This window comes from Otolemur garnettii, unplaced genomic scaffold (genome assembly GCF_000181295.1).
Source record: "Otolemur garnettii isolate 467f Iridium unplaced genomic scaffold, OtoGar3 scaffold00014, whole genome shotgun sequence".
Taxonomy (NCBI): Eukaryota; Metazoa; Chordata; class Mammalia; order Primates; family Galagidae; genus Otolemur; species Otolemur garnettii.
In genome coordinates, this window is record NW_003852409.1 from 26017468 (window position 1) to 26045307 (window position 27840).

Sequence of the window (27840 nt, forward strand, 5' to 3'; positions counted from 1 at the left end):
AAAAAAAAAAAAAAAAAAAAAGTCAGAGGAAACAACCTGTGTTCAAGGGTGAGGAAAGGCTTGGTAATTAGATTGAGAGGCCAGAGAGGTAGGGAAGGGCCAGGCCTTTGAAAGCCTTATCAGGCATATTTATGATTTTGGAGCTTGAGCAACATAGTGAAACCTCATGTCTATTAAAAAAAAAAAAAATTATCCAGCAGGGTGGCACTTGTGGCTCAAAAGAGCAGGGCACCGGCCCCATATGCTAGATGTGGTAGTTTCAAACCCAGCCCCAGCCAAAAAAAAATAGCCAGGAATGGTGTCTTGTGCCCATAGTCCAAGCTAAAATGGGATGCTGAAGTAGAAGGGTCTCTTGAGCCCAGGTGTTTGAGGTTACAGTGAGCTCAAAAAAGGACTTTGAGCAATCGAAAGTTACTGAAACATTTAAAGCAGGCAAGTTATATATTCAGGTTTAGAAGGCAGTGTGCAAAATGGTTTAGAGCAATAGTTCTCAACCTTCCTAATGCCATGACCTTTTAATACTACAGTTGAGAACCGCTAGTTTAGAGTATTATCTTTTCAAATTCTAGTTCTCTGGTACATTAGCCATTGAAGTTGGGCAATTTAACATCCCTTAGCTTTGGTTTCCTGGTCTGTAAGATGGATTAATAATAGTATCTTATTTGTAGAGTTGTTTTACAACTTAGATAATGTGTGGAAATACATAACATAATCCATGATCCATACTAAGTAAGTTTAAATAACTGTTTAGTTGTTATTATTTGTATTGTTGTTATGAGTTGTAGAAGGATCATTCTGGGTTAGAATGGATTAAGATTAATTATACCAAAACTTGTTAATAATTTGGACAAGAGATAATTGTGACTTGAATTATTGGCAGAGGGGGTAGAGAAGGAGATACCATTTGAGAGAATTTCGAGGTAGAATCCTTGGAACTCACTTGGTAATTGAATAAATTGGGGAACTGCGGTAAGGAGGGAATAAAAGATGAGTCAGAGTGCCTCAAATCATGTTTGGGGTGAAAAGTACATGAACACATGTCAGTTGCACTGAAATATAATAGTGTGTTAGTTAATCAGTGTTTAAAGCTTCATTTTCACCAAATAATAGATGATATACCCACAGGAGACCTTACCAGTTTGAAGAACTGAGATTGATCCTTTCTCATCTATAATAGTTAAGTCTCTGAGTAGGTGGAGAAGAAGCATAAATATAATTTGAACGTTCTTTTCTCGTTATATTTTGTTTCTCTTTCTGCTTTTGTTAGCTCTTATTTTATTATTTTAATATATTAATGTGATTTTTAAAGTTATTTTATTTGTATTAGGTTGAACCATATGGAAGTTGCCATGTTTTCAGGTCAGAGAATATTCAGCCAGAAATGGAACAGTTAAATATGAGCAAATTTGTAATTATATTCTTGTTTTGTAAGAATTTTTAATTGAGGTTATGAGTCCCTTTTATTTAGATTAAATACCAAAGACCATCTGAAGGAATATTGCCCAGTTGTCATAAGGACAAGCAGAACTGAGCCCCATGAAGTACACAGCTTCTACCTGGCATCATCATTTCTTGCCAAATCAATATGACTCTGGAATGACATCTCTCAGCCAGGTTTTTTGTTAACTTTACCAACGGCCTTATTTTGGTCTTTCTGTCCTCCCCTCCATTATAAAAATATTACATAGAAATTAGAAAATTCAGAAAATATAGAAAGTTATAAAGAAGAAAATGTTTTAAATCACATGCAATCCTACCATCTAATCATAAGTAGAGTTGATTTTTAATGTATTTTCTTCCTGTCATATTATACATATACAGAAATGGTTATACTGCCTTCAAGAAAAGACTATGACATGACACTGTTATCTTAAAAAATTAAAAAATTTTTAATTGGCATATGATAATTGTACATATTCATGGGATACATAATGATGTTTACTATATGATGTAAACATCATAGTGATGAGTTCAGGGTAATTAAGATGTTCATCCTCTCAAACATTTGTCAGCTCTTTGTGTTGGGACAATTCATTATCTTCATCTTAGCTATTTGAAACTGTATATTATTAACTGTAGTCATTCTACAGTGGTATAGAACACTAAAATAAGACTTACTTTAAAGAGGTTATATAGAGAGATATTTTTATAAGACAGACTTATTGCCTCCAAGTCATTAATAACTTGTCTCTTCTAAAGAAAATTATTTTCTTTAATGTGAAACAAAACATTTAATTGTTGATTATTCAATTAAATGTGTCTAGCAGGCTTTTTTAAAAGTTTCCTAAAGGAGTACTTTGATTACCTAGAGTGATTTTACTAAAGTAGAAATATAAAAGAACTGTCATTGTACTAATGCTAGTAAAGTTACAGCTTGTAGCTTCATTGTGATTTCATAAAATTTTAGTTCTTTCAAATTAACAGCCAATGTAGTATTTATTTTTAATCAACATAACTTTCTAGTTTTCTAATGAGAAACCTGAGGTGTAGCAAGAATAAGGTACGTGCCTCAGTTCACAAGTATTAGTGGAAAAGTCAGGACTCCTGACTTCGAGGTCACTCCTGACACTTTTTCCATTTTATTTTAAATACAGCAATTCACAGAAATAATTCCTTTATTCAGTATTTATTAAGTGTTTAATAAATGTGGCTCAAAAATAAAGTCCATTACAAATGTACAGATAAGAAGTAACTTAATTTGGCTTGAGGGAAGTGGAATAGTGATGCAGATTGGAAAAACAATAAGGGAGCTATTGGGACTTTTTAAACAATGGAATATCATAATAAAATACGTGATTTTGGAGTATTTAATTAGGCAGAAATGAATATAGTAGAAAAATGAGTAAACTAGAAGTCCACATGGTAATGATGGCCTAAAGTAGCGGTTCTCAACCCGTGGGTTGTGACCCCTTTGTAACAATGAAAATACATCCTGCATATCAGATATTTACATTACAATTTATAACACTAGCAAAAAAAAAATTTTTTTTTTTTTTTTTTTTTGAGACAGAGTCTCAAGTTGTCTCTCTGGGTAGAGTGTCATGGCATCACTGCTCACAGCAACTTCAAACTCTTGGGCTTAAGCGGTTCTCCTGCCTTAGTCTCCCAAGTAGCTGGGACTACTACAGGTGCCCACCACAATGCCCGGCTGAGCAACAAAAATAATTTTATGGTTGGGGGTCACCACAACATGAGGAACTGTATTAAAGGGTCGTGGCATTAGGAAGGTTGAGAACCACTGGCCTAAAGTCAAGTATTAGAAAAGGAAATGGGGGGCAGCATCTATGGCTCAAAGGAGTAGGGCACTGGCCCCATATACTAGACGGAGTGGGTTCAAACCTGGCCCCGGTCAAAAAAAAAATAGAAAAGGAAATGAATTTGAGAACTATTACAGAAATAGATTCCCAGGGCTTGTTGACTAAAAACAGTGCATTGAGGGAAAGAGTGGTCATGTTGATTTCTTAGTTTCATACTGGAGAGCCTGGGAAAATGTTGAAAAACTATGAAAGACTTATTTAGTGGCAAGTAAGTATTTGAATTTGGACTTGCTGTGGTTAAAGGCTCTACTGGGCATTCAGCTGGAAGATGTCACTATCAAGAAAATTGTAGATGGAAAAGAGAGCTCAGGAGAGAATTCAGAGTTAGGCAGAAAAATTATTTGTGTTGAGGGAATAACTGATCATTTCTTCTTTCCTGCGATCTTCACTGCTTTGCATATGCATAATTATTCGAGTCATGCACGACAGCCTTAAATCCATGTAACCGTTGTGTGCCTTAGAAATATGTAGCCAAAGCAAAAAGAGGGCATTTCAGGATTCAGGAACCATGCCTCAAGCAGTGCCACATGATTGGTAGGAAAACACTGGCTTTTTATGAAGGCTATTTTAGTTTCATTAGCAGAAAGTGAGTAAAGTTATATTACCCCCTGTGTGCTAGGTGTTCATCAGCCTTTTGTATACGTGGTCTTTATTTCTCAGCAACCATGTGAAATAGGGAGTTTTGTACTCATTTTCACTGATGAAACTGGCTAAGAGAAGCTAAGTAATATATAGATCATTATGAAAGTTTTGAGGTACACAAAAATCAAGCAGCAGTGGAAACAAATGAAAGCTTCCCAGCAGTACCAATAAGCTGTGCAAGTTGAAACTTGCCCAGGTGAATCACAAAAAATGTTGTTAACTATCTCTCTTGGTGTGAATTAATGGACCATACACAATCTGTCTCAAAACTTTTATAGTTCCCCACATACTAGAGCAAGAATTGAGGGTGTTCCAGGAATAATGGTGATCTTCCTATGCCACACTTTGCTATGTTTTCAAGTAAGACCTGTTAAATATTGCTATTAACCTTATGCCCAAAGAGGTTTTTTAGTTCCTTGCCTTTGTCTAATAAGCACAGTTTCAGATTTAAAATGTTATTCATTGAATTTTAGTTATGGGTGGCCATTTGTCTGCAATAAGAAAGCATGTATATAAAATGACTAAGAGGTTCGGCGCCTGGGGCTCAAGTGGCTAAGGCGCCAGCCACATACACCTAAGGTGGCATGTTCGAATCCAGCCTGGGCCCGCCAAACAACAATGATGGCTACAACCAAAAATAGTCAGGCGTTGTGGTAGGCGCCTGTGGTCCCAGCTACTTGGAAGGCTGAGGCAGGAGACTCGCTTGAGCCCAGGAGTTGGAGGTTGCTGTGAGCTGTGATGCCACGGCACTCTACCCAGGGGGAAAGCTTAAAGCTCTGTCTCAAATAAATAAATAAATAAATAAAATGACTAAGAAGTGAAAGTTGGATTACCTATGTTTCCACTCAGATGTGCAAACCTTCTGGAGTGCTGTCAAATGCCAACATTCGTTTTCTTTATCACTGCCAAGTATGTAGAACTTTATTTAGAAGGCTTAATCGAAAGTTCAGAGATACCTGGAAGAACAAATACTATTATAATACTACACATTTTCATAGCACCCACTTCCAATTAGCTAAAAATTATCATCATTTATGGCATTACCAGAAAAGCCACAATATAATCTCAGTTTGCATTTTTTTAAATAGGCAGAAACAAGATTATATGTTCTATAATACAAAGGCTAATTTGTATCATGAAACTTCCTGTAATTGTCAAGCCTGAGTACAAATAGGTAATACTGGGTAGTGCCTATCACTCGGTGCGTGGGGCATACACCAAGTCTGGCGGGTTCAAACATCCCTAGCCAGCTAAAACAGCAATGACAACTGCAACAACAACAACAAAAAATAGCTAGGTGTTATGGCAGGCACCTGTGATCCCAGCTAATTGGGAGGCTGAGGCAAGAGAATTGCTTAACCCCAAGCATTTGAGGTTGCTGTGAGCTGTGATGCCACACACACCACGGCACTCTACCCAGGGCGACAGCTTGAGACTCTGTCTCAAAAAACAAAACGAAACAAAAAAACCGAATAGGTAATACTTTTCTAACTTTCATTTATGAAAGTATATTTATGTACTTCTCAGCAAATCAGAAGTGAGAAATTGCATCTCAAAACTGTAGGATAGTGTTAAATGCCGGCATGATGTGTTTTCTCTTCCATGTATACTGTTTCTGCAATGTTCAGAGTTGATGGTGATTTAAAAAAATTTTTTTCGCTCAGCGCCTGTGGCTCAAGTGGCTAAGGCGCCAGCTACATACACCTAAGGTGGCAGGTTGGAATCCAGCCTGGGCGTGCCAAACAACCATGATGGCTGCAACCAAAAAATAGCCGGGCATTGTGGCAGGTGCCTGTGGTCCCAGCTACTTGGGAGGTGGAGGCAGGAGACTCGCTTGAGCCCAGGAGTTGGAGGTTGCTGTGAGCTGTGATGCCACAGCACTCTACCCAGGGGGACAGCTTGAGGCTCTGTCTAAAAAAAAAAAAAAAAATTTTTTTTTTCTTGAAAAACTAAAGTTTCTTAATATTGGCCAAAATAATGAGAGAGAAGATTAATGGTCAGTATATTTATCCTTACGGCTCAGAACTTATACAGCTGAATTATGATTCTCAGTTGCCATGTGCTGCTAACACAGTTCCTTTCTTTAATACCGCTCTTTGTTCATTGGGAAAATGCTGCAAGAAAATAGGAATTTCTCCTCACCATTACCTATCTGGCAATGTATTTGAGTCTAATCCCTGACATTCTGTCCTGGATACTAGCCCTTCTGCTTGCTTGAAGTCTACATTTTCCTTATCTGCTAAAAGGGGGATTCCAGACAGACGAGGAAACAGCTTTCGTATGTGCACCGTAGGCATACTACGGTGCCTCTGAAGAGCGTCTCTCTCATTCCCCCACTGTGCAGTTTGCAAATCAAGGAGCACTTCTCTGGTGATGAATTCTAATGAGTTGTTAAAGATGCCAGAGTGTGCGCTTGTACGTGTGTTTTCTTTCCCCTCCCTCCTTTCTTCCTTTTCCCAAGGCCCCTCTTCTCCCATTTCCCCTCCTACTTCTTTATCCCCTCCCTCCGTGTCTCAGTTCTGCAGTACATTGGGCTGAAGCACATTCCTGCTTTGCAAGGCTTTCTGTTAAGGATGTATTGTGGCTTTTGTTTGGATTGCAGCATACAGAATTACAGGTAACATTCTGAAATTGAGCTAAATTCTGTTGAAATGTTTTTAAAGAGGCACAATATTACATTGGAATTGATGAAGAAAGTAAGTTATTATGGCTAATTTTATTAGTGTAATTGTAGTGGAATGTTTTCAGAAATGTTATAAGCAAATTCCTTTTATCCACCAAAAGGCTCAAATACATAAAAGGAAATGGGGGTGGATTGATCTGACTGCAGTTAATTTTGTTTTATGTTGATCTTGAAAGCTTGATGTTGCTGCTGTTACTCTGTAGGGTAAGCACCAGTTAAGTGGGGTGCTACTGGGGGTAGCCATGAGTACTGGTACCAGAAAGGGTGGAGTGGGAAGGATTATGCTAGTCTGAGCTAGCTAGCCAGGTTCTTTAATTAGGGCATTGGATACGAAATGTAAAATGCTCTCTCCTTTTCTTCTATCAGCCGTTCATAGGAGACTCATTACAACTCCTGCTGAAGCTCCTAATCTTCCTCCCTTCTCTTCTGCCCCCTCCCCCTACTCTCACTTGGCCTGAAGACGTTGTCCTCAGAATTTACTTTACTTTTTTGGTACTATATGTATGGTGAACCTGCCACTATGGCTGCGTCTGCCAGATGACTGCTGCTGGCTCTCCCTATTCCAAGAAGGATTTAAAAGGGAATTGCACTGCAGACAATGCACCAGAGCAGCAGCATCGGGAACTTGGGGACTAAGGCTCCTCTGGCATTATTATACACATGCAAAGCTGACCGCTATGACAGCAGCTGCTCCTTTGAACCGTTGGCAGCAGCCAAGCGGCAGCATGAAGTAAGAGATCACTCCTAACCTCAAGATGAATTCCTCCTTGGATGGTAATCAGAGCAGCCACCCTTTCTGCCTCTTGGCATTTGGCTATTTGGAAACCACCGATTTTTGCCTTTTGGAAGTGCTAATTATTGTCTTTCTAACTGTATTGATTATTTCTGGCAACATCATTGTGATTTTTGTATTTCACTGCGCACCTTTGTTGAATCATCATACTACAAGTTATTTTATCCAGACTATGGCATATGCTGACCTTTTTGTTGGGGTAAGCTGCCTAGTTCCGTCCTTATCACTCCTCCACTACCCCCTTCCGATAGAGGAGTCCTTGACTTGCCAGATATTTGGTTTTATAGTATCAGTTCTGAAGAGCGTCTCCATGGCCTCTCTGGCCTGTATCAGCATCGATAGATACATTGCTATAACTAAACCTTTAACTTATAATACCCTGGTTACGCCCTGGAGACTACGCCTGTGTATTTTCCTGATTTGGCTGTACTCAACCCTGGTCTTCTTGCCTTCCTTTTTCCACTGGGGCAAACCTGGATTTCATGGAGATGTATTTCAGTGGTGTGCAGAATCCTGGCAGACCAACCCCTACTTCACCCTGTTCATCGTGATGATGTTATATGCCCCAGCAGCCCTTATTGTCTGCTTCACCTATTTCAACATCTTCCGCATCTGCCAACAGCACACAAAGGAAATCAGCGAGAGGCAAGCCCGCTTCAGCAGCCAATGTGGGGGAACTGGGGAAGTACAGGCCTGTCCTGATAAGCGCTATGCCATGGTCCTGTTCCGTATCACTAGTGTGTTTTACATCCTCTGGTTGCCATATATCATCTACTTCTTATTGGAGAGCTCCACGGGGCACAGCAGCCGCTTTGCATCCTTCTTGACCACCTGGCTTGCTATTAGTAACAGTTTCTGCAACTGTGTCATTTATAGTCTCTCCAACAGTGTCTTCCAAAGGGGATTAATACGCCTTTCAGGGGCCATGTGTACTTCTTGTGCAAGTCAGACCACAGCCAAGGATCCTGACACAGTTAGGAGCAAAGGTCCTCTTAATGGATGTCATGTCTGAAGAGGCTCAGATACTGGATTACCCTTTCTGTATGGAGTTTCCTTTTTCCTTTTTCCCCTCTTTTTTTCTTTTTTGTCTCTTAGTATTCCTAGTTTACTGGAGTTTACTGAGACAGAATAATTTTACATTAAGCAGTAGCAAACAAATGATCCAAATACTTTCTAAGTTTGCAGAAATGGTTTTATAAGTGCTTTTGAATCAGAAGAATCAAGATCATGAAGATAAATTAGTCTTTGTTCCAAATTTTAAAATGTCATGGAAGTGACTACAGTTCTCAGAATTAAAATGAATAAAGCCATATCTAACACCTCTCTTTAGCTGGCATGAAAGAACCTGAGTATGAAAAGTGTTAGCATTTAAAATTACCATTTTGTTGTCACTTTCTGAGTTTTTTTCCTGGCTATTTGGGCTTCATGTGCAATGATTTCTTTTTTTTTTTTTCTCTCCTTTTTGAGACAGAGCCTCAAGCTGTCCCCCTGGGTAGAGTGTTGTGGCATCACAGCTCACAGCAACCTCCAACTCCTGGGCTCAAGTGAGTCTCTTGCCTCAGCCTCCCAGGTATCTGGGACCACAGGCGCCCGCCACAAGGCTCGGCTATTTTTTGGTTGCAGCCGTCATTGTTGTTTGGCAGGCCCGGGCTGGATTTGAACCCACCACCTTGGGTGTACATGGCTGGCGCCCTACCCACTTGAGCCACAGGTGCCGAGCCAGCAATGATTTCTTACAACAAGAATGTTAAAATACAGTGATGAATTAAAAGATTAAAAATAATTTTTTTATGTATGCCAAAGTATAACTACGTTTCAACACTGTCATTTAGAAAGCCAGGTGTTTTATGTCTTATTCTCTTGAGATAATTCTCAATAGGGTGAATAATGCAAACTCTTAAACAATTTTAGAATTTTATAATGAACCACGAGGCAAAAAATGCAGTCAAATCATGCAGTTTATGAAAAACTGAGCTGGTTTTTATGCCATGCTTCACAGAGATCTAATGATATTTGTGCATAGATGTTGTCATGGTCCAGTATTCATACCTTTTGTGTATATGTATAATTGAGAATATTTGAATTTAGATTTCTCTTACAACAAAATGTTTTTAAGTTAAAAAATGATTAGGCCAGATAGAGGCTCTCAATTTTGTAATAATGAAAAGCTATTAAAAATGTTGTCTTTAATCTTCTTTGTTCTTTTCATCCAAAGTCTTTTGAAATACTAGGACATCAGGGAGATAATGTCCTAAGCAACTCACTGTAGTATTCTATTTCATTTTTAAAATAAAAGATAGTGACCTTTTTTTGTGGCTACATAGGATCAATCGGCATTTGAAGAAGAGAAGGGGAAATTGTAATCTATATTATCTGTACTCTTATTCCTGTTTGCTTTCTGGGAAAAAAATCCTTTGATATACTGTTCTTCCTTAATAACCTTTTTCTCATAGTACTAGCAGCATCTACAGGATTTTATTATTGTTCTGTAGAGTTATTATTGAAGTGGTCTGTTTGTATGTAGGAGTGATGTTTTGTTCCTTAAAAGTAATTATCTTTAGAGCAAGATGTTTATTTTTAAAAAGGCTAGAACAATTTCTGGCAGCCCTAGGCATGAGAGTATTTCCTCTACTTTTCTACTAGTTTAATCTTTTAAAAGTCTTCACAGAACTTACTTGATCTCTCTGCCTTTGGCTAGATGTTGTAATCTGAATATGACAATGGTGTTTAGTGAGGTGGAAGATGGAAGAAACAAACCCAAGAGACATGGGTTAAATTGGATTTCTGAATCCAAGAAAGGACATAGATATTTATAAAACAGGCATATATGCTTTGGTTTTCCATCATGATGTCAGAAACCCCATTCCTCTTTTAAAATAAAGGGCAGTGTATTTTTATGATTTTAGGTTTATACATCAACTTGATTTTAATCTCTAGCGTGCTATATATAAACTTTTTATTTTAAGTGACCAAGTATTATATAAACATTCAAATTTCAGATTCTGGGTTCTTCCCAAAAGCTTGCTTGCTCTTTACATTTAGTGTTAGCAAACTTAATTCTAAGCTGTTTCAAAATTTAGGACTCATACTGAAATTGCAAGTTGTGTTACAAATGGCTTTGTTAAATTGCCATTTCAAGTGGAAAATCTTTTCTGCTGGATTATGAAAAATAGTTGTATTGCACACACTTCCCCTTTATTTAAATGGTACAGATCTTTAAAAAACTATTTTTTCATATATGTTAGAGAATGTAATCTTTTTACATTTGCAGTTTGCTTATGAGTTTTTAGTCACACAAATAGTGATATCTTGAAGACTTGATTTTTATTTAAAATTAATGTGTTTTATCAGTAGATTTTACTTTCTTTGGGAGCTGAGACCTTTTTTCTTTTCCAATAGGGTTTCATTTTGTTAAGAATGGAATAGAGAAAACGTATCCTTTTAAATTTTCTCATTGGTTGGGCACCTATAGTTCCGCAGCTAGGGCGCCACCCACATACACCAGGGCTGGTGGGTTCAAACCTATCCTGGGCCTGCCAAACAACAATGACAACTACAAAAAAAAAAAAAAAATAGCTGGGCATTGTAATGGGAGCCTGTAGTCCCAGCTACTTGAGAAGCTGAGGCAAGAGAATCGGTTAAGCCCAAGCAAAAGTTTGAGGTTGCTGTGAGCTGTGACACCATGGCACTCTACCCACTCTACCAAGCTGAGACTCTGTCTCCAAAAAATACAAAGTAAAATAAATTTTCTTATAATGGCTAATCAAGTTGGTCTTTTAGTAACTACAAAGACAATTTGTTGTGGTGGTTGTCAATTAGTCTCACTGTGTTGCCCTGGGTAGAGTGCTGTGGCATCATAGCTTACAGCAACATCAAATGAGAATTGGGCTCAAGCAATTCTCTTACCTCATCCTCTAGAATAGCTGGCAAGCACCACCATGCCTGACTTACTTCTTCTTCTTTTTTTTTTTTTTTTTTTTTGAGACAAAGTCTCAATCTACCCATTGGAGAGCAGAGGCATGATCATAGCTTACTTCCCCAGTAGCTAGGGCTATAGTTGTACACCACCACACCCAGCTAATTTTTAATTTTTTTTTTTGTAGAGCTGGGGTCTCTTTGTGTTGCTTAGGCTGGTCTTGAATTGCTGGACTCAAACAATCTTCCTACCTCCACCTCTCAAAGTGCAGGGATTATAGGCATGAGCCATTGCTCCCAGCTGACGACACTTTTATAAGAGGAAGATCTTTTGTTAATACATGTTTACATTCTTTTCCTAATCCCAAATTTGGATTTTATTAGAAGCATTTTTTTCCCATTAGAATCTCTATTAATGTTCCAACACCAAACTGAAGTACAAACTATTTAATAGACAGAATAATTTTAAAGAAAAATAAAGAGCCTGTTCCCCAGCCAATACTTGCTTAATATCAAGTATCTTTCCAGTTTATCAAATCTTCATTGTGCCATACAAACTCTTAAGTTTTCTTCCAGCATCAGTTCTATTATTTTCACATTCCTTGTCTATACAGGCAGTCTCTGGTTTATGAACGAGATAGGTTCTCTAAGTTTGTTCCTAAGTTGAATTTGTGTGTAAGTTAGAGTACGTACCTTTATTGATACCTTTAATAGCCTCTGTTCCTAAGTGTGAATGGTATATCAGTTGGATGTTTGTAACTCAGGGGACTTACTATAACAGCCTCCCTTGATAAGTGCGAGTTGTATGTAGGACAGGTATTTATAACTTAGGGACTGCCTTCCTCCCTTTTTATTTTATTTTGTTTGTGTGCATGTTGTGGAAGATGAGATGCACCTGGATGAGGGTGGCTGGTAACATTTTCTCTGTGATACATTTAGAGTTGGTGTTTAACTGATTTTTTCATCCTGGCATATTTAATGCAATATTTGATGATGGTTTTGGTTTAAATACCAATCTGACTAGTTCAAATTAGAGAAAAGTGTATTTTTCTACTCAATTATCTAGGCTTCGGCAAAATAGCTGGTATATGACTGGTATCAGAGGAAGCATATGCTTTTTGGTGATTGTGCTAAAATTAATTCATAATAAGTTTTAAAATAAGATTATATTAACTGTTAACGTTTGTATATTAGCTGTGTATTTTTATGGAGTGATTACATTGAAGTGGTTTTTATTTCCTAGATCAAAAATGCAATTACAAATGGACTAACTTGCTCTGCTTTAATGAGAGTGCTATGTTAAACTAGAATGGGTATTTGTATTTTTCATGGACCTGTTGACTCTTAACCAAAATTTCATTTTGAAATGAATTTTGAAAATTTCATTTCATTGTAATGCTTTTCCTTTTTACTTGAATAATGGTCTTAGTATTTGAAGAGTTGGGAAAACTTGAACTCTAAGTATACATTGTCCATCTCTTGGAACTTGAAAATGAAGCTGACAGGGTTACATACTCCCAGATGGTGGAGTGGTTTCTGGGAGGGATTCCTCAGCTTTTCAGTTTATTTGAAAAATCTGCACAGTGACATTGTAGGAGCTGTCTTAGTTTTAGCGACTATATATTTTTGTATCATAAGAGATTTGCGAAATAAATTATTGGCAAACCAGAGTTTATTGTTATACAAGCAAATTTGGAGAAGTTTAAGGATGAGAGAAGAATGTCACTGAGTTTTTTTTTAAAATCTTCGCAGATTATTTTGTGTGTTGATTTTTGTATATTTTTTCTACTTTAGGTTGAATAAAAACTATGTTAAATTTCCATATTACCAATATTATTTTACAGACTTTGAAAATATTATAGACATTTCTTAAATGCCTGTAAATGTGAGTCATTGGCTCTTCTTCAAAATTTGAGTGACAAAAGGGCATCGTGGTAGATAAAAATGAGGATCAAAAAATGTAGGTTTCTGTTTCTAATTAACTAGTTTTGTAAATTAGGGCAAGTCACCTCTCTAAGCACTTAATTTCCTCTATGAATGGAGACAGTGATCCCTTTATACCTTATAGGGTTACGTTGAGGATTTGATTAAAAAATGATTATGAAAGTACTCTGTAAATTATGAAGTGCTTTGCAAATAAAAAAATGATTTCTGTTACTTGTATCTGTCATGCTTTTAGTTGTAAGGAAGCCATTTGTCATGGCATGCTCCCTCACAGAAGATCTCTGAAGTTCAGTGGTATTTATGTCACTCCTCCATGCTACTTAGCAATCTCCGACCTGAGAAGGGAGGCAGGATAAATCCTCACCTTTCTATTTTTTTCTTTCTTTCTTTCTTTCTTTTTTTTTGGGGGGGGACAGAGTCTCACTTTTCACCCTTGGTAGAGTGCTGTGGCATCGTAGCTCACAGCAACCTCAAACTCTTGGGTTCAAATGATTCTCTTGCCTCAGCCTCCCAAGTAGCTGGGACTACAAGGCACCTGCTACAGTGTCCAGCTATTTTTAAAGATGGGGTCTCAGTCTTGCTCAGGGTGGTCTCAAACTCCAGAGCTCAAGCAATCCACCTGCCTTGGCCTCCTAGAGTGCTAGGATCACAGGTATGAGCCCCTGCACCTGGCCCTCACTTTTCTAAAATAGCAGTAGTCTTAAATTCAACCTGAAAGTGCTTTCATTTGCTGTTTACTTGTCTGCAAACATTCTGAAGGAAAGGGATAATATCTCAATATTTTTAGACTCAATTAACAGAGGACCTGACTGAGCAGAAGCTGCATTTTATAGAATTAATAAATGACTCAATGATTGTTGCTTCTAATCACTAGGCCTTCTCACATCCATTTGGAACATTGATATTTAACAGGTAGTCCAGAGGTCCATAACCATCCTTCAATTTGGCCTCGGCCATTCTAGACTTTAATAATATATACTTTTAATACTAAGAGATTAATGTGGGAGGGAAACCCTAGCCTCACCCAGGGAGCTTTAGGCAATGCTTTCAAATTGCCAATTTTTCACAGCAAGGATAAGAAATAGGTACTTGGATAACATCATCTTAGCTCTATATCCAGATTAGGGAAGCTATAAAAATCACTCACAAAGGAGGAAGAGCTCTTCCTTTCCCAAGGAAGAGCCTTGGGAAAGAAATTGATATAGATGCGTAGCTTTGTTTTTTCTCTTTCAGTCTTTACAAATTTTGTAGCTCTGTCTTCCTTTCCATCCTTTTCTTGACACACTATTATTAGACGTGAATCTAGAAGGAAGTAATCCCTTGAAACTTCCATAGGGTGTGGAAAATTATATTTGTAAGAGCAATAGCTTTTAGGGAAAAGTCTAAGGAACAATTAAGAAGCACTTACCTAGTAAACTCTGCTGTGTGCCAGGTACATCAGAAAGGGATCTTCTGGAGTGATCTAATGAGGTATGATCTCTTTCTTGTTGAACTTTATAGTCTTTAGATGTTTCATGTGCAAAATTATGTGACTTATCTATCTAAGAGGGCTCAGAAATAGATTATTGGCAAAACAGAGTTTATTTTATAGGAGCAAAAATAACTTTACCTGGAGGAATTTTCCAAGGCCTCCTGGTGGGATACTCAGTGGGTCTGTTTCTTTGGGTGAAATCACATGATGCGGATGTAAAATCATAATCATGCTGTTAATTTAAAATAAGGAACAGGTATAATGGGAAGTGGTCTTTTCCTAATGGTTAAATCTTTATGGGAAGCCACACCACTTTTAGAAGATTGCTTAGTGAGGATACAGTATCAGAACATGGTTTTATAATGTGAACATCACTGGCTCCAATGTTCAGTCTGGAAAAGCCTTGTCATTGGGTTAAAAAAAAAAAATGAAATTGTCTCTACTTCTGGTACTGCTTTCTAATTGGTATATTACAATGTTTCTTTAGTTCAGTTAACTTACTTTGTTACTTATATTTTAGTCAAATTCCTTGTAGATCTTAATCTGAGAGTCTGCAACTTTATCTTTAAGTTGGTTTTATATCACTGGTCTTATCTTTTATTATAAAATATATTTTTAAGATTTATTATTCATAGGGCATCCTTATTCCTTTTTGTTAGTTTGGAGGAGCGACTCATCTTGGTTTTCGTTTAGTGCTTAGTTGGAAAAGGTATGAAAGTGCCTATAAAAACTAATAGTACCAGTCAGATAATTAGGATTGAGATATTAACTATATAAAATGTTCAGTCATATCAAGCAAAGGAGGGTCGGGTGGTTGAATTAGAAATGATCTTAGAAATCATGTGATCTGATTGTGTCATTCTAAAGACAGGAAACCAGTTCAGTGGCCACACATCTGTTTATGATAATACCCAGATTTTCTGCTTCCTAATCCATTTGTCTCTTCTAGTACATCATGTTGCTTTGCAGAAGACTTGGAACTTGGCTTACTCAGCCATGTCTGTGGTGTGCACACACCTATATGTATGTAATGCTAAGTGTATGAAGCATGAGCAACAATATAAATGTTAATTGAAGCTCATTATGTTTCAGGAGAATTTTATGGATTTTATCACGTTTAGTTCTTCCAACACCGTATGAACTAGTGACTATTATTAACTGCATTGTACAGATGAGGAAACGGAGATTTGGTGTTGCCACAATCACACAACTTATAAATGGAAGCTCCGGGGTTCAAATACATGTCTTTTTTACTTCAAAGCCCTTCCGTTTAATTTTTGACAGCACCCTATCATGTACTTATTTTTTTTTTTGGCCAGGGCTGGGTTTGAACCTGCCACCTCCAGCATATGGGGCCGGCACCCTACTCCTTGAGCCACAGGCACCGCCCATCATGTACTTATTTTTGATTTCCCTATTTTGTAGGTCGGAAAACTTAGACTTACCGAGGTTAAGAAACTTCCAAAGTTACACATACATTTAATGAATATTATGATTCAAATCCAGTTCTTTGACTCTAAAGTTTATGTCCTTTACTAGTAATATAAACTTATTCTTGAAAAATATGATAATCGTCCTGCTAAATATAGCATGTGTCTCTATTACCTCCACTATAAAGAATAGCAAAGGTAAAATACTTACGGACGAAGAGAAGGAGAGCAGAGATGATAGCAGATAAATGATGCCAACAAAATTTTGGAATATAGAAATCCGGTCAACTAGTGGTAATTGACTCAGTAGAACCAACATAGCCAAATCATAAAGTCAAGGGAGAAGAAATAACAAAAAGAAGCAAGCTAATTTGTCCATAGAACCTAGTAACTATTTGGGAAATTGATTCTCAAGATGCATCTACAAGTGTAGAACAGTATGAAACAGAAATTTCTGAAAACAGAGTAATTGATAGCTTATATAAGGAACATTTATTTAGACACCATTACCCCCTCCACTCCTCTACCTGATCCCACTTTAATTTCTATCCCAAGTTGGTCAAAGCAAGCAGCTGATTTTTTACCGTCCCAGCAGAAGATGGGAGATGACTCTATGGGGAAGTTAAACCACACACTCTAGATCCCAAGCACAGATGAGGAAGGCACTAGGCTACTTTGTTGAAAACATGTTGAGAGAGTCCATACGTTAAGTAATCAGCCCCTTTGTTCCTCTACACTCCCAGAATGTTCCAAGCAGAAGATAAAAGGAGTCCGTTCTGGGGACTTGACATGTGAGAGCTTGTAAATAAACCGCCACATGCCCTGCCCAATCACCTTAAAGTGAGGCCCATCAATCAATAAATCCCACTCATACAGAAGGTGTTTCCAATTAGTTTTTTAGCGCTACTTTTTTATTATTTTATTTTATTTTTTGAGACAGAGTCTCACTATGTCACCCTCGGTAGAGTGCCATGGCATCACAGCTCACAGCAACCTCAAACTCTTGGGCTTAAGTGATTTTCTTGCCTCAACCTCCCAAGTAAGTGTCACTACAGGCATCCACCACAACACCCAGCTCTTTTTTGATTATAGTTGCCATCGTTGTTTGCCAGGCCCAGACTGGATTCAAACCCTCCAGCTCTGGTGTATGTGGCCGGTGCCCTAGCCACTGAGCCACAGGTGCCAAGCCTACTTTTTTTAGTATTAACAGGCAGCCAGAAAATCTTTTCCCATAGAATACAGAGTCCTGAACAGTCAAACAAGCAACGGAAATCAGAGGAAATAGACACAATGCAGATTGCTAAAGAAAAATGTCAAGAGAAAAACCAGGTATAAATAATACTCTCAGAGAAGATTTTAGATACATTGAAGGAGAATAGTATGCAATAAAAAAATGAACAGGAAGAGAATAAGAAAAAGCTCTTATAAAGTATAAGTTAAGACAGAGTCTTACTATGTCACTCTCAGTAGAGTGCTATGGTGTCACAGCTCATAGCAACCTCAAACTCTTGGTTGGGCTTAAGCGATTCTCTTGCCTCAGCCTCCCAAGTAGCTGGGATAACAGGCATCCGCCACAACACTTGGCTATTTTTTGTTGCAGTTGTCATTCTTGTTTAGCTAGCCCAGGCTGGGTTCAAACCCACCACCCTTGGTGTATGTGACTGACACCATAACCACTGTGCTACAGGTGCCGAGCCAGGACATTTTTTTAAATCAACAGGAAAGCTAAGAAGTAGGCCAGATAATGAAACAAAAGACAAAGAGATGGAAAATAATAGATGAAAAGCAAGACAGTAGAGCTTCAATCAAGAAGGCTTCATATCTAAAAGATTTTTAGATATAGAAGAGAGGAAAAGAAAGTAGGAAATTCTCAAGTATCATAAAAAAAAGTTCCAGAACTGAAGGATGTGAGTTTCCATAATGAAAAGGTCCAATTTATTGTAATAAAAAAGACTCACATGATGGCAGATCATTATAAAATTTCAGAACACTGGGGATAAAAATCTTTAAAGCTGCTTCTTCAATGGGAGGAGTGGGAGAGTGGAAACATGAAAAGTATAGGGATCTGAGTTTTGTTGGACTTTCTGCCACACAGAAGCTAGAAGACAATGGGAAATAACTTCAAAATTTTGAGGAAGAGTAATTTCCAACACAAAATTGTATGCCTAGACTATCATTCAGGGTAAAGGTAAAATAAACCCATTTTGAGATATGCAGGCCCTCAAAATATTCACTTTACATACTTTCTTAGGAAATTACTGAAAGATATGCTTCTCCAGAATGAGGGAGGAAACCAAGAAAGAGGAAGACTCAGAATCCAGGAAACAGCATCTTCAACACAGGAGAGTGGTGCATGCAGGGAATTCCCACCGGAAGGAAAGCCCTAGAAAGGTAGATGTGCAGGAGACCTAGGGAGCAGCTCATTTAATTTAGAGCAAGAAGGAAGGCACTAGGAGTTATGTTTCTAGGAAAAAATAATCAAGATTTTAACCATGGTGAAAGAAATTTATATTTTGTCAGATTTTTAGAGGAAGATTTGATATTAGATACATAGAAAACTGAGGAACAGAAAAAAGTAGGTAATTAATAACTTCAAATCATGATGAACTCTGTTGTATAGGTTTAACCAAAAATGGTAGCAAAACTGATGAGAGGAAAACGGTTAGGGAAGTGTGTATGGGATAGATGGGGGAATGTGTGGCATGTAGTAGAACAGCAGTATTGTCTTCCATGCTATGAAGTCTGAAGCTAATGTCTAAAAGTGGAAAAACCAAGAAAATAACAATTTAAGCATTTTATTCAGAGACATGAAGACAAACCAACCAGCTAGAGATGGAATAGCTGCCTCTAAGGAGCAGAGTGTGAGGAGTAATATTTATTTCATTATTAGCTTTGTGCTGTTTAACCTTTACAACTATGGAGGTGCATTATCTTTTATGAAAAGTATAGATCACATTTAGGTAAAGGCAAACAAATTTAACAGAAGTAAAGCAGGGAGGAGACATAGGTTTATAAAATATCACTGAAATAGGAAGTGTGAGGGCATAAAAGTACTGTAGTATCTCTAGCTCTTTAAAGAGCGGTTTCTTATTTATCCTCTCATTTTATCCTTCTAGAAATATAAGCAAAGTCAGTATTATCCTTCCTTCTCAATTGTGGGAATAGAATGTTGAGGTTGTGAGACCTTCTGTATGACCCCAGAATTTGGGGAGTGTAAGTGATTCTTAATCCAGTACATCTGAATTAAGATGGATTAATCCAGTACATCTGGATTCAAGATTTTTTAATTTTGGTTTTTTTTTTTTTTTTTTTTTTGAGGGGGGCCCCACAAGCTATCCCCCCGGGTAGAGTGCCATGGCCTCACAGCTCACAGCAACCTCCAACTCCTGGGCTCAAGCGAGTCTCCTGCCTCAGCCTCCCAAGTAGCTGGGACTACAGGCGCCCGCCACAACGCCTGGCCATTTTTTGGTTGCAGCCATCATTGTTTGGCGGGCCCATGCTGGGGATTCGAACCCGCCACCTTAGGTGTATATGGCTGGCGCTTTAGCTGATTGAGCCACAGGCACCAAGCCTTAATTTTGGTTTTTACTAGAAAAGTAGGTATTAGAAAGCATCCTTTTAAAATATCAAGATAAGAACTATGTGAAAACAGGTGCATGTGTTATGTATATAATGCGTGTGTGTGTCCTGGCACACAAATTATGCAAGCAAGGCCTGACATTATTAGGTCATGAGAGGAATGCAAAATGCCGTATAATGTTTATATGTGAAGAGGTGTGTGGTAGATGGATTTTCTTAGGATGTGGTACATAAGATGGCCTAGGCTCTGGATAGAAGAGAATTTCTATAGTCTGATTCCCTTCCTCATCCCACTCTACTCCTTGAATGAAACTGACATACAGTATCCAAGTGATCTAAAATTTATCAAACAGATAGGACATGAGAAAGTCCTTTGCAGAGTAAAACGTCTGTGTTAGACTAGCATGACTATAGGGATAGTCACTTATTTATTGCCTTGTTATAAAAGGACTGTGTTCTCTTTGAACAAAAGCATTAGTCTTTTTAAAGTAAAATTTTAAATTCTTTCAACTTTCAACAAATACTTATTGAATTGGTAAGACAGCATTTTAGGGAGAAAGCAAAAGTTATAACATAACTTATTTCTGAAATTTCTTCCAGAAAATGAGGAAACCTCCCTTGCCAAAGCCATTTATTTATAGCTAGACCAAAATAAATAAATAAATCTTGTAAGAAGGCCATTTGTGGATCTCTGTCTTCACTGGCCCCTGGGGAGCAGAATCTGACTCAAGCCTTTTTCATTTTTAAAAGTTCCCCTTTATGACATGGTATTTGTAGGGATCAAAATTATACTTGCTTAGGTTAACATTATGTATTACCAAAGTCATTGTATGGAGGATGTGTGTTGTAGCCTATAGAGCCCTGGAAATACATTTAAAATAAAATTTATATCCTAGTTCTGGCAACTAATTAGATCATCTGAATTTCAGAAGGATCCTCATCTTTAAATGAAGATGACACCAACATTAAAGCTGTAGTTCAAGATCAAATTCATGTTACATTCATGGTAAAACTCTTTAAAGTTGTTACCGTAATTCATACTCTTCAATCATTTTTTTTCCCCCTCTGAAAAAAAGAGAAAGATATTGAAAACATGGGTCTGTGGCACTTAGTTTTCTGCTCTGTAAAATGGGCTAATACCCCTTCATGAGAATTATTATGAAAATTGGATACTGTCACATCTGAAGTATGTAGAACTTTGCTTGGTGACAACATAGATACTCAATAAGAGATTACTGCCATTATTTCTTTGTCATACAGAGGTCAGAATCTCCCAGTGACTTCCAGGGGCTGCAAATTTGAGGAATGGCCTCAGGTGAATGTGAAATGCACTGGTGTGCGTCATTCTCTCAGGAATCGTAAATTCCTGTCTTGCTTTGATTTGCCACAGTTCTTTCCAACTGATGTTTTATGTATTTTCTTCTTCTTTTATAGTTTGATATGCATGCAATATTTAGATTGTTTTTCCTGGAGGAACAAATCATTGGGGCTTACAGTGACAGATTTTATAATTTAGAGGTGGGCAGGATATTTGAAGCTGAAGTGATAAGGAGGGGTCACTTTAATTGAACCTTATGGTCTTCAGAGGAAGATAATACTTTGGCAGATAGTATTTTAACCTTTAGAGTCCTGATAAAGAGGGATTGTTTATATACTAAAAGAATAAAGAGACCATGAGACCATGTAATATGTAGTGGTTAAAAGTATATGCTTGTGACAAAGGCAGATCTGGGTTTAAATGCTGTCATTTAAAGCTATGAGACCTGGGGGGAAGTATATAATCACTTTTAGTGTCAGTTGTCTTAACTAATAACACTGTCATTTATGTATTGTGAGGATTAAATGAGCTAATGCACACGAATTTCTTAGCACAGTACTTGGCCTGCCTTTAGCCACTTGCACATGTTGGCTGGTGCTGCTCCCTCCTCAATTAAGGTCACATGGGTGGAGCAGAGGTTTCAGTTTGACATGTAATGGAGAATAAGGTCATGAAAGATAAACTGATGATAAGTGATCTGGAGCAAATGGCTAAGGGATTTGATTCTAATCAGGAATTGAAGTTAGACTTGAGATATTTGATCAGGTAAGTGACATAAACCTAGAATGCTAAAGTGACAGAGACCTAGAAGATTCATAAAGGGTTGTAATCTGGACACCTGCTACCACAAATGGGGAAAAAAGGAGACCCAAAGTTAGTAACAAAGTTAATTAGTTGCAAACCTAGGTCTTAGACCCTCCCCCCCATAGACTTAATCATACTACAAGAATAAGTCCAAATGGTTTTTTGACATTTGTCAGGTGCTTAGAAAATAATAATTTCCAGCAGATTTGGAAAAAAGAAAATAAATGTTCAGGTTTTGGTGTGGGTTATATAAAGTAAAACGTCTTTCCATTGCTACTTTTTTTAGCCAAACAAATTGAGATTTGAAAAATCTTAATTGGTTGAAGCATTCCTTTTTATGACTGACAACAACCTCAGAAATGTTTGTTAGAGAAGAGAAGGGAAAAAGTAAATGAGTGAGTGGTTCTAGAATGCCTTCATTGGTACAATTCATACTGTATCTGTACTGCTAGTGAGACTGAAGCTAAAGTTTTTGTTTAAATAAAATTGAAGATCATAGGTTGTATATATAACTTTTAAAGTTGCTATTTCCCAACAATTTTAAATGCAAAAACATGACAAGTTTAATTCTAGAAATCCCTGTAAAGTGTTACTGCACAGATACTGATAAGACATTATTAATTGGGATTATTTCCTATGTTCCAATAAGTTTAGAGTAACAAAAAAATCTAATTTACTGGTAGCATTATACATTAATGATGAAATAAGATAGCTTTTAACTAAATATTCATTTCTTGATAATTATTTCTTTTTTTATTAAATCATAGCTGTGTACCATAATGCATTTATGGGGCACAATGTTTTACATAATCTTTAAGAAAATACATATAGCCAAACAATATAATCTATTAAGCTGTACTGGTTTATATACAATTTGAAATACTTACAACAAACTGGTTAACGTAGCCTTCACCGCACTTTCTTAATTATTGTGTTATGACATTTATACTCTACACTTTGTAGATTTGACATGTACCCTTGTAAAATGCACCATAAGTGTGGTCCAACCAATTACCCTTGATAAATATTTCTTAAGATTAGTTTTCACTAGAAAAAAATTGAATCTTAACATGGTGTTTCTTATGTATTTGGGTGCAAGAAAACATTTTTGCCTGAAGGCTTTCTAAAAATAAATAATTAAAAGGAATGTTGAAACCCAGAGTATGTATACCTATATAGCCTGTGAATATATAAATATTCTAAATGCAGTTCAACAGTTCGCTGATGGAAATGTTTTGTGATCAGTATCATATACAGATTCTCATTTAATATTTGTTAATTGTTAAAATTATGTTCTATGTTCTACTTTGAAAAAATTCTAAAATTGTGTTTTAATATTTCTAACCAGTTTAGCTGTTCTGTATTTATGCTACTCAGTAGGCACAGTTAAATTTCTGACTTGTTATTTTCAGAAGAAACTTAACTTTTTAAAGGAAAACTGAGTATTTGTTAAGCATTTTTGAAACATTGGTGAGCATTTTCTTGGAAATAAGAATTTAATTGATTTGGTAATGTAAAAATATAACTTCAGGAATATGGAATGTTGATTCTGTCTGTGTGTGTGTTATGTATTATTACTGGGTGATTTTGAGAAGGTTTTGTTCTTAGTATATAATGTTTTACATAATTTTAAGGAAATAAATACAGCCAAACAATATAATCTATTAAGCTGTACTGAGAGCATTTAATTTATAGTTTACTCAGTAATATGAATAATAGAATCGAAATATGCACATCCTCATGATTATCAGAAACATGTTTAGAATAATTTTGTGTTTTGACTTAGCTGAACCATAAATTGTCTCCTTCCTCCCATCACCACCATCTTTTTACTCAAAATGATATTTTATATGTTCACTTTTGTCAGGCAGCAGTTCTTGAGTATTTCCTACTTCTTGGGCCTCTCCGTTATTTGCTGTGAAGGAAAATCAACAGCAGCAAACAAGGAGAAGTTGACAGTACAGTTGGCATTTATGCCTTATCTATATATGATTTGGGATAGTTTTGGCAAACATTGAATAATTTTCCTGTGGGAAACTTGAGCCCTAAAAGGAAATGAACATAGCTAGAGGGCTGCATATCACATGGGACTTAGATTTATTTTTAGAATGGCACTATAATGCCATATTTGGGTTGAAACAATGTGATAGCAGTACATTATTTTATTAAATAGAGGACCATATTTTCGGAGGATGTCGTCTACTTTTCTATTGTGTTTTATGCTATAGATTGAATATAATATTTATGTAACTATTCAGCCAATACAGTTTTAAAGTATGTAATAAGGTTAGGGACACTTATTTGGCAAATATTTTTAGAGCTGGCTTACTGAGTTTGATTTCTTTAATAAAGATTCTGTGGCATCTCAATGATTATACTACACGGTTGTCTTTTTGTTTTGCATATTTGGAGTAAGTTGTTTTCCTTATTAGGAGGGGAAAAGAGTAAATGAGTAGAGTCATTTGAAGTTATTATAGGTATTTGACTATCTTGAAATGGAAGAGCTGTGCTACCTGATTTATCCTTTTTATAAGTTTATTTGGTTAAAATTAATTATAATATTGATGAAATATAACAGATTTCTGAATTGCATACTTTCTAATTGCAGATCCCCAGCAGGGTACTGGTTCCCAAATATGAAAACTTGCCAAGTACACATTTTGTCCCTTGGCATCTCTTCCCAAAGTTGGAAGTATGCCAACATCATAAATCTCAAATCTGGTGAGAAAGAGCTATCACTGATATACCAACCTTAATGCCACTGGCTTTCCATATAGTACAAACTCTGTGAGGCATAGGCATTGCATAAACTTTATAGATTGGGATATTAAGATTCAGATTAGTTAAGTGACTTGCCCAAGGTAACACAGATTAGTAAGTGGAAGAGGCAGTATTCAGAGGCAGAACTTCCCAACTCTGGAGTTTGTGTTCTAAGCAGAACATCTAAATTCCATCTTCTCCATTCTTTTATTTTATTTTTTTTCTTTCTTGATACAGAGTCTTACTCTTCACCCTGGGCAGAGTGCCATAGCTCAGCCTCACAAATAGCTGGGACTACAGGCTCCTACCGCAACACCCAGCTATTTTTCTATTTTTCATAGAGACAACATCTCACTCTTGCTCAGGCTGGTCTGGAATTCCTGAACTCACACCCACCTAAGGTGCCCAAAGTGCTAGGATTATGGGTGTGAGGCACTGTCCCCATCCCTTCTTCTCCATTCTTTGTCAAAAGTTCAACTCTAGGCTTGGCACCCTTAGCATAGTGGTTATGGCACCAGCCACATACACCGAGGCTGGCAGGTTCGAATCCGACCCAGGCCAGCTGAGTAACAGTGACAACCACAACAGAAGAACAGCCGAGCGTTGTGGCGGGCGCCAATAGTCCCAGCTACTTGGGAGGCTGAGGCAAGGGAATCACTTAAGCCGAAGAGTTTGAGGTTGCTGTGAGCTGTGACATCACAGCACTCTACTAAGGGCGACGTAGTGAGACTGTCTCAAAAAAAAAAAAAGTTCAACTCTAGCATCTGCAGCCAGATTCTGAAATGGCCTCATTTACCTCTCTGTGTTCATGACTATCTAATTCCAGTCTGTGATGTCTTAGGGCTTTGGAGTGGAAAATTTAAAACATTAATTACTGAATACGAATACAATATTTTATTTATTAAAATATGTAGAGATCAATTTCTACTTCTTATTCGTCCTGCCTCTTATTGGACCAGTAAAGAATTCTGTTACTTTGTTAATCTGTGACAATTTTTCCATAATTATGGTTTTTGCCTCTAAGAGTAAATTGCCAGGCTAAATATACAAAGCAGTATCTACTTTCTACTAAAATCCCTGCAATTGGGATTGGTGTGCCCTGACCTATCAGGCACCATATAAGGGTATGTGGCATACCTCCTGGGTTAGGGGCACAAGTACAACTTGGACTCTACCTAACAAGCATAAACATTGTAACATAATCATCTGTATCCTCATATTAAACTGATACAAAAAAAATAAAAATATAAAATCCCTGTTGTTGCACTAGTATGGAAGAACAGCATTGCAGGAGAGGGAGAGAGTCCATGGTTCCTGGTTATAAGGAAGTTACTGACTTGAAAGCTAAATTTAAGATGAAGATGTGTGTGTTGTCAGTGTTAAATGACCCTAACAATCAGATACTTCTTTGTGAAATTCTTGTTGGTTTGACTACGAAATTGACTTAAGGGACTTTAATTTTAGCTATACCTCATATTTGAGGTATAAACACTATTCTTCCTATTACTGAAGTTATGTGGTACCTTGTTAGCATATTTATAAATCAACAAATAGAAAAATGAACATAAGAAATGGATTTAGAAAATAAAGAGAGGTAAATAGGAAGATAATACACACAGAGACATACAGGCTAAGAGATCCTATGTTGTGTAAGGTTGCGATGCAAATTTGATTCTGAGCTTCCTGGAGGCCAAAGCAGAAATGGACTTTGGATCAATTTTTTGATGGTAGGAATTGTCCTCACTACCATGATGTAAAAGGTTTCTATAGTAATTTTCTTTTCCCCTTTTAAAGTGGGATCTCAGAACTTGCTATTAACCACAACTTAGTGAAGGTGGGTCTGTTAGAAGCTAAGATACTGTGGTCTAAGAATACATCTATCTAGTGATCAGCCCTAATCAAAGAATAAACCCCAGAATATATATATATTTTAACCCCAGAAAAAAATTTTTTTTAATTTTTTAGAACAGAAACGATGAAGATTAAAGGCTCCCTAGTACTTAGGGAAAAATGTGTTTTCTTTGAATGCTTTATAGAAGAGTCACATATTGAGATTGTATTTACTTACATCATGTAATTTCTCTGTCTACATGTTAGTAGGGCCTGATTATTTCTTTTTTTGTAAATAACTGAACAGCCTTCATCCAAGGAAGTACTCTAATATGAATAAAAAGAAAAGGCATATTTTCAAAGTCTATTTCATATCAATTTCAGTTTTAATGGTCTAGAAAAGATTTTTTAAAAATATATTAAAAAATGATGAGAACATATTTTCATTTTTACATTGTATTCATTTAGGTCAAGGATGTGGGCTTGGCTCGGTGCCTGTGCCTCAAGTGGCTAAGGCGCCAGCCACATACACCTAAGGTGGCAGGTTCCAATCCAGCCCGGACCCACCAAACAACAATGACGGCTGCAACCAAAAAATAGCCAGGCATTGTGGCGGGTGCCTGTGGTCCCAGCTACTTGGGAGGCTAAGGCAGGAGACTTGCTTGAGCCCAGGAGTTGGAGGTTGCTGTGAGCTGTGAAGCCACGACACTCTACCCAGGGGGATAGCTTAAGCTCTGTCTCAAAAAAAGAAAAAGAATGTGGGCTAAAAACCCAAACCAATTGGGTTCCAGGCCCATCCCCATTTTCTAGCCAAGAGATTTGACTTTTTTCCTCTTTTGTCAGATGGAAAAAAATAGTACCTACCTCAAAGGATTGTAAAGATAGATCTACATATTATTGGTACTTAAATAATTATTATTTTTTAGTCTGTGAAAGGGCATTTGACAATAGAAAATTTCTTTTAGGTAAGTGGCCCTGAACGTGACTGTGTGTCATATACTCCACTTGAAAATTAATTTATTCAACAAGTATTTATTGACTTTCTGCCGTGGACCAGATACTCTTCTCTGTGGTATACACATGAACAAAACAGAAATGTCTGTCTTCTTGAAGTTTAGCATTCTGATGAATCTGTTAAAAAGCCCTAAGGACTCAGAAAAATACACACAAACTTTGTATAGACTTGACATGGTGGCTCATGTCTATAATCCTAGCACTCTGGGAGGCCGAGACAGGAGGATCCCTTGAGCTCAGGATTTCAAGATGATCAAGAGCAAGACTCCATCTCTACTAAAAATAGAAAAATTGGCCAGGCATTATGGTGGGTTCCTGTAGTCCCAGCTATTCTGGAGTC

General features: G+C 37.1%; 2 protein-coding genes across 2 annotated transcripts in view; both read left to right on the top strand.

The window, feature by feature from the left end:
- RABGAP1 (RAB GTPase activating protein 1) overlaps positions 1 to 27840 on the top strand; it is a 157425-nt gene that overhangs the window by 75327 nt on the left and 54258 nt on the right. The window lies entirely within an intron of this gene.
- Positions 6476 to 8481, top strand: GPR21 (G protein-coupled receptor 21). The gene is made up of 2 exons (XM_003785287.1): positions 6476 to 6576; positions 7009 to 8481. The coding sequence occupies exon 2, from the start codon at positions 7398 to 7400 to the stop codon at positions 8445 to 8447; it is 1050 nt and encodes a 349-aa protein (XP_003785335.1). The 5' UTR covers positions 6476 to 6576; positions 7009 to 7397; the 3' UTR covers positions 8448 to 8481.

Bases quoted from the DNA above. Each gene is read 5' to 3' on its own strand.
- GPR21 (XM_003785287.1), top strand. From the start codon at position 7,398: ATGAATTCCTCCTTGGATGGTAATCAGAGCAGCCACCCTTTCTGCCTC.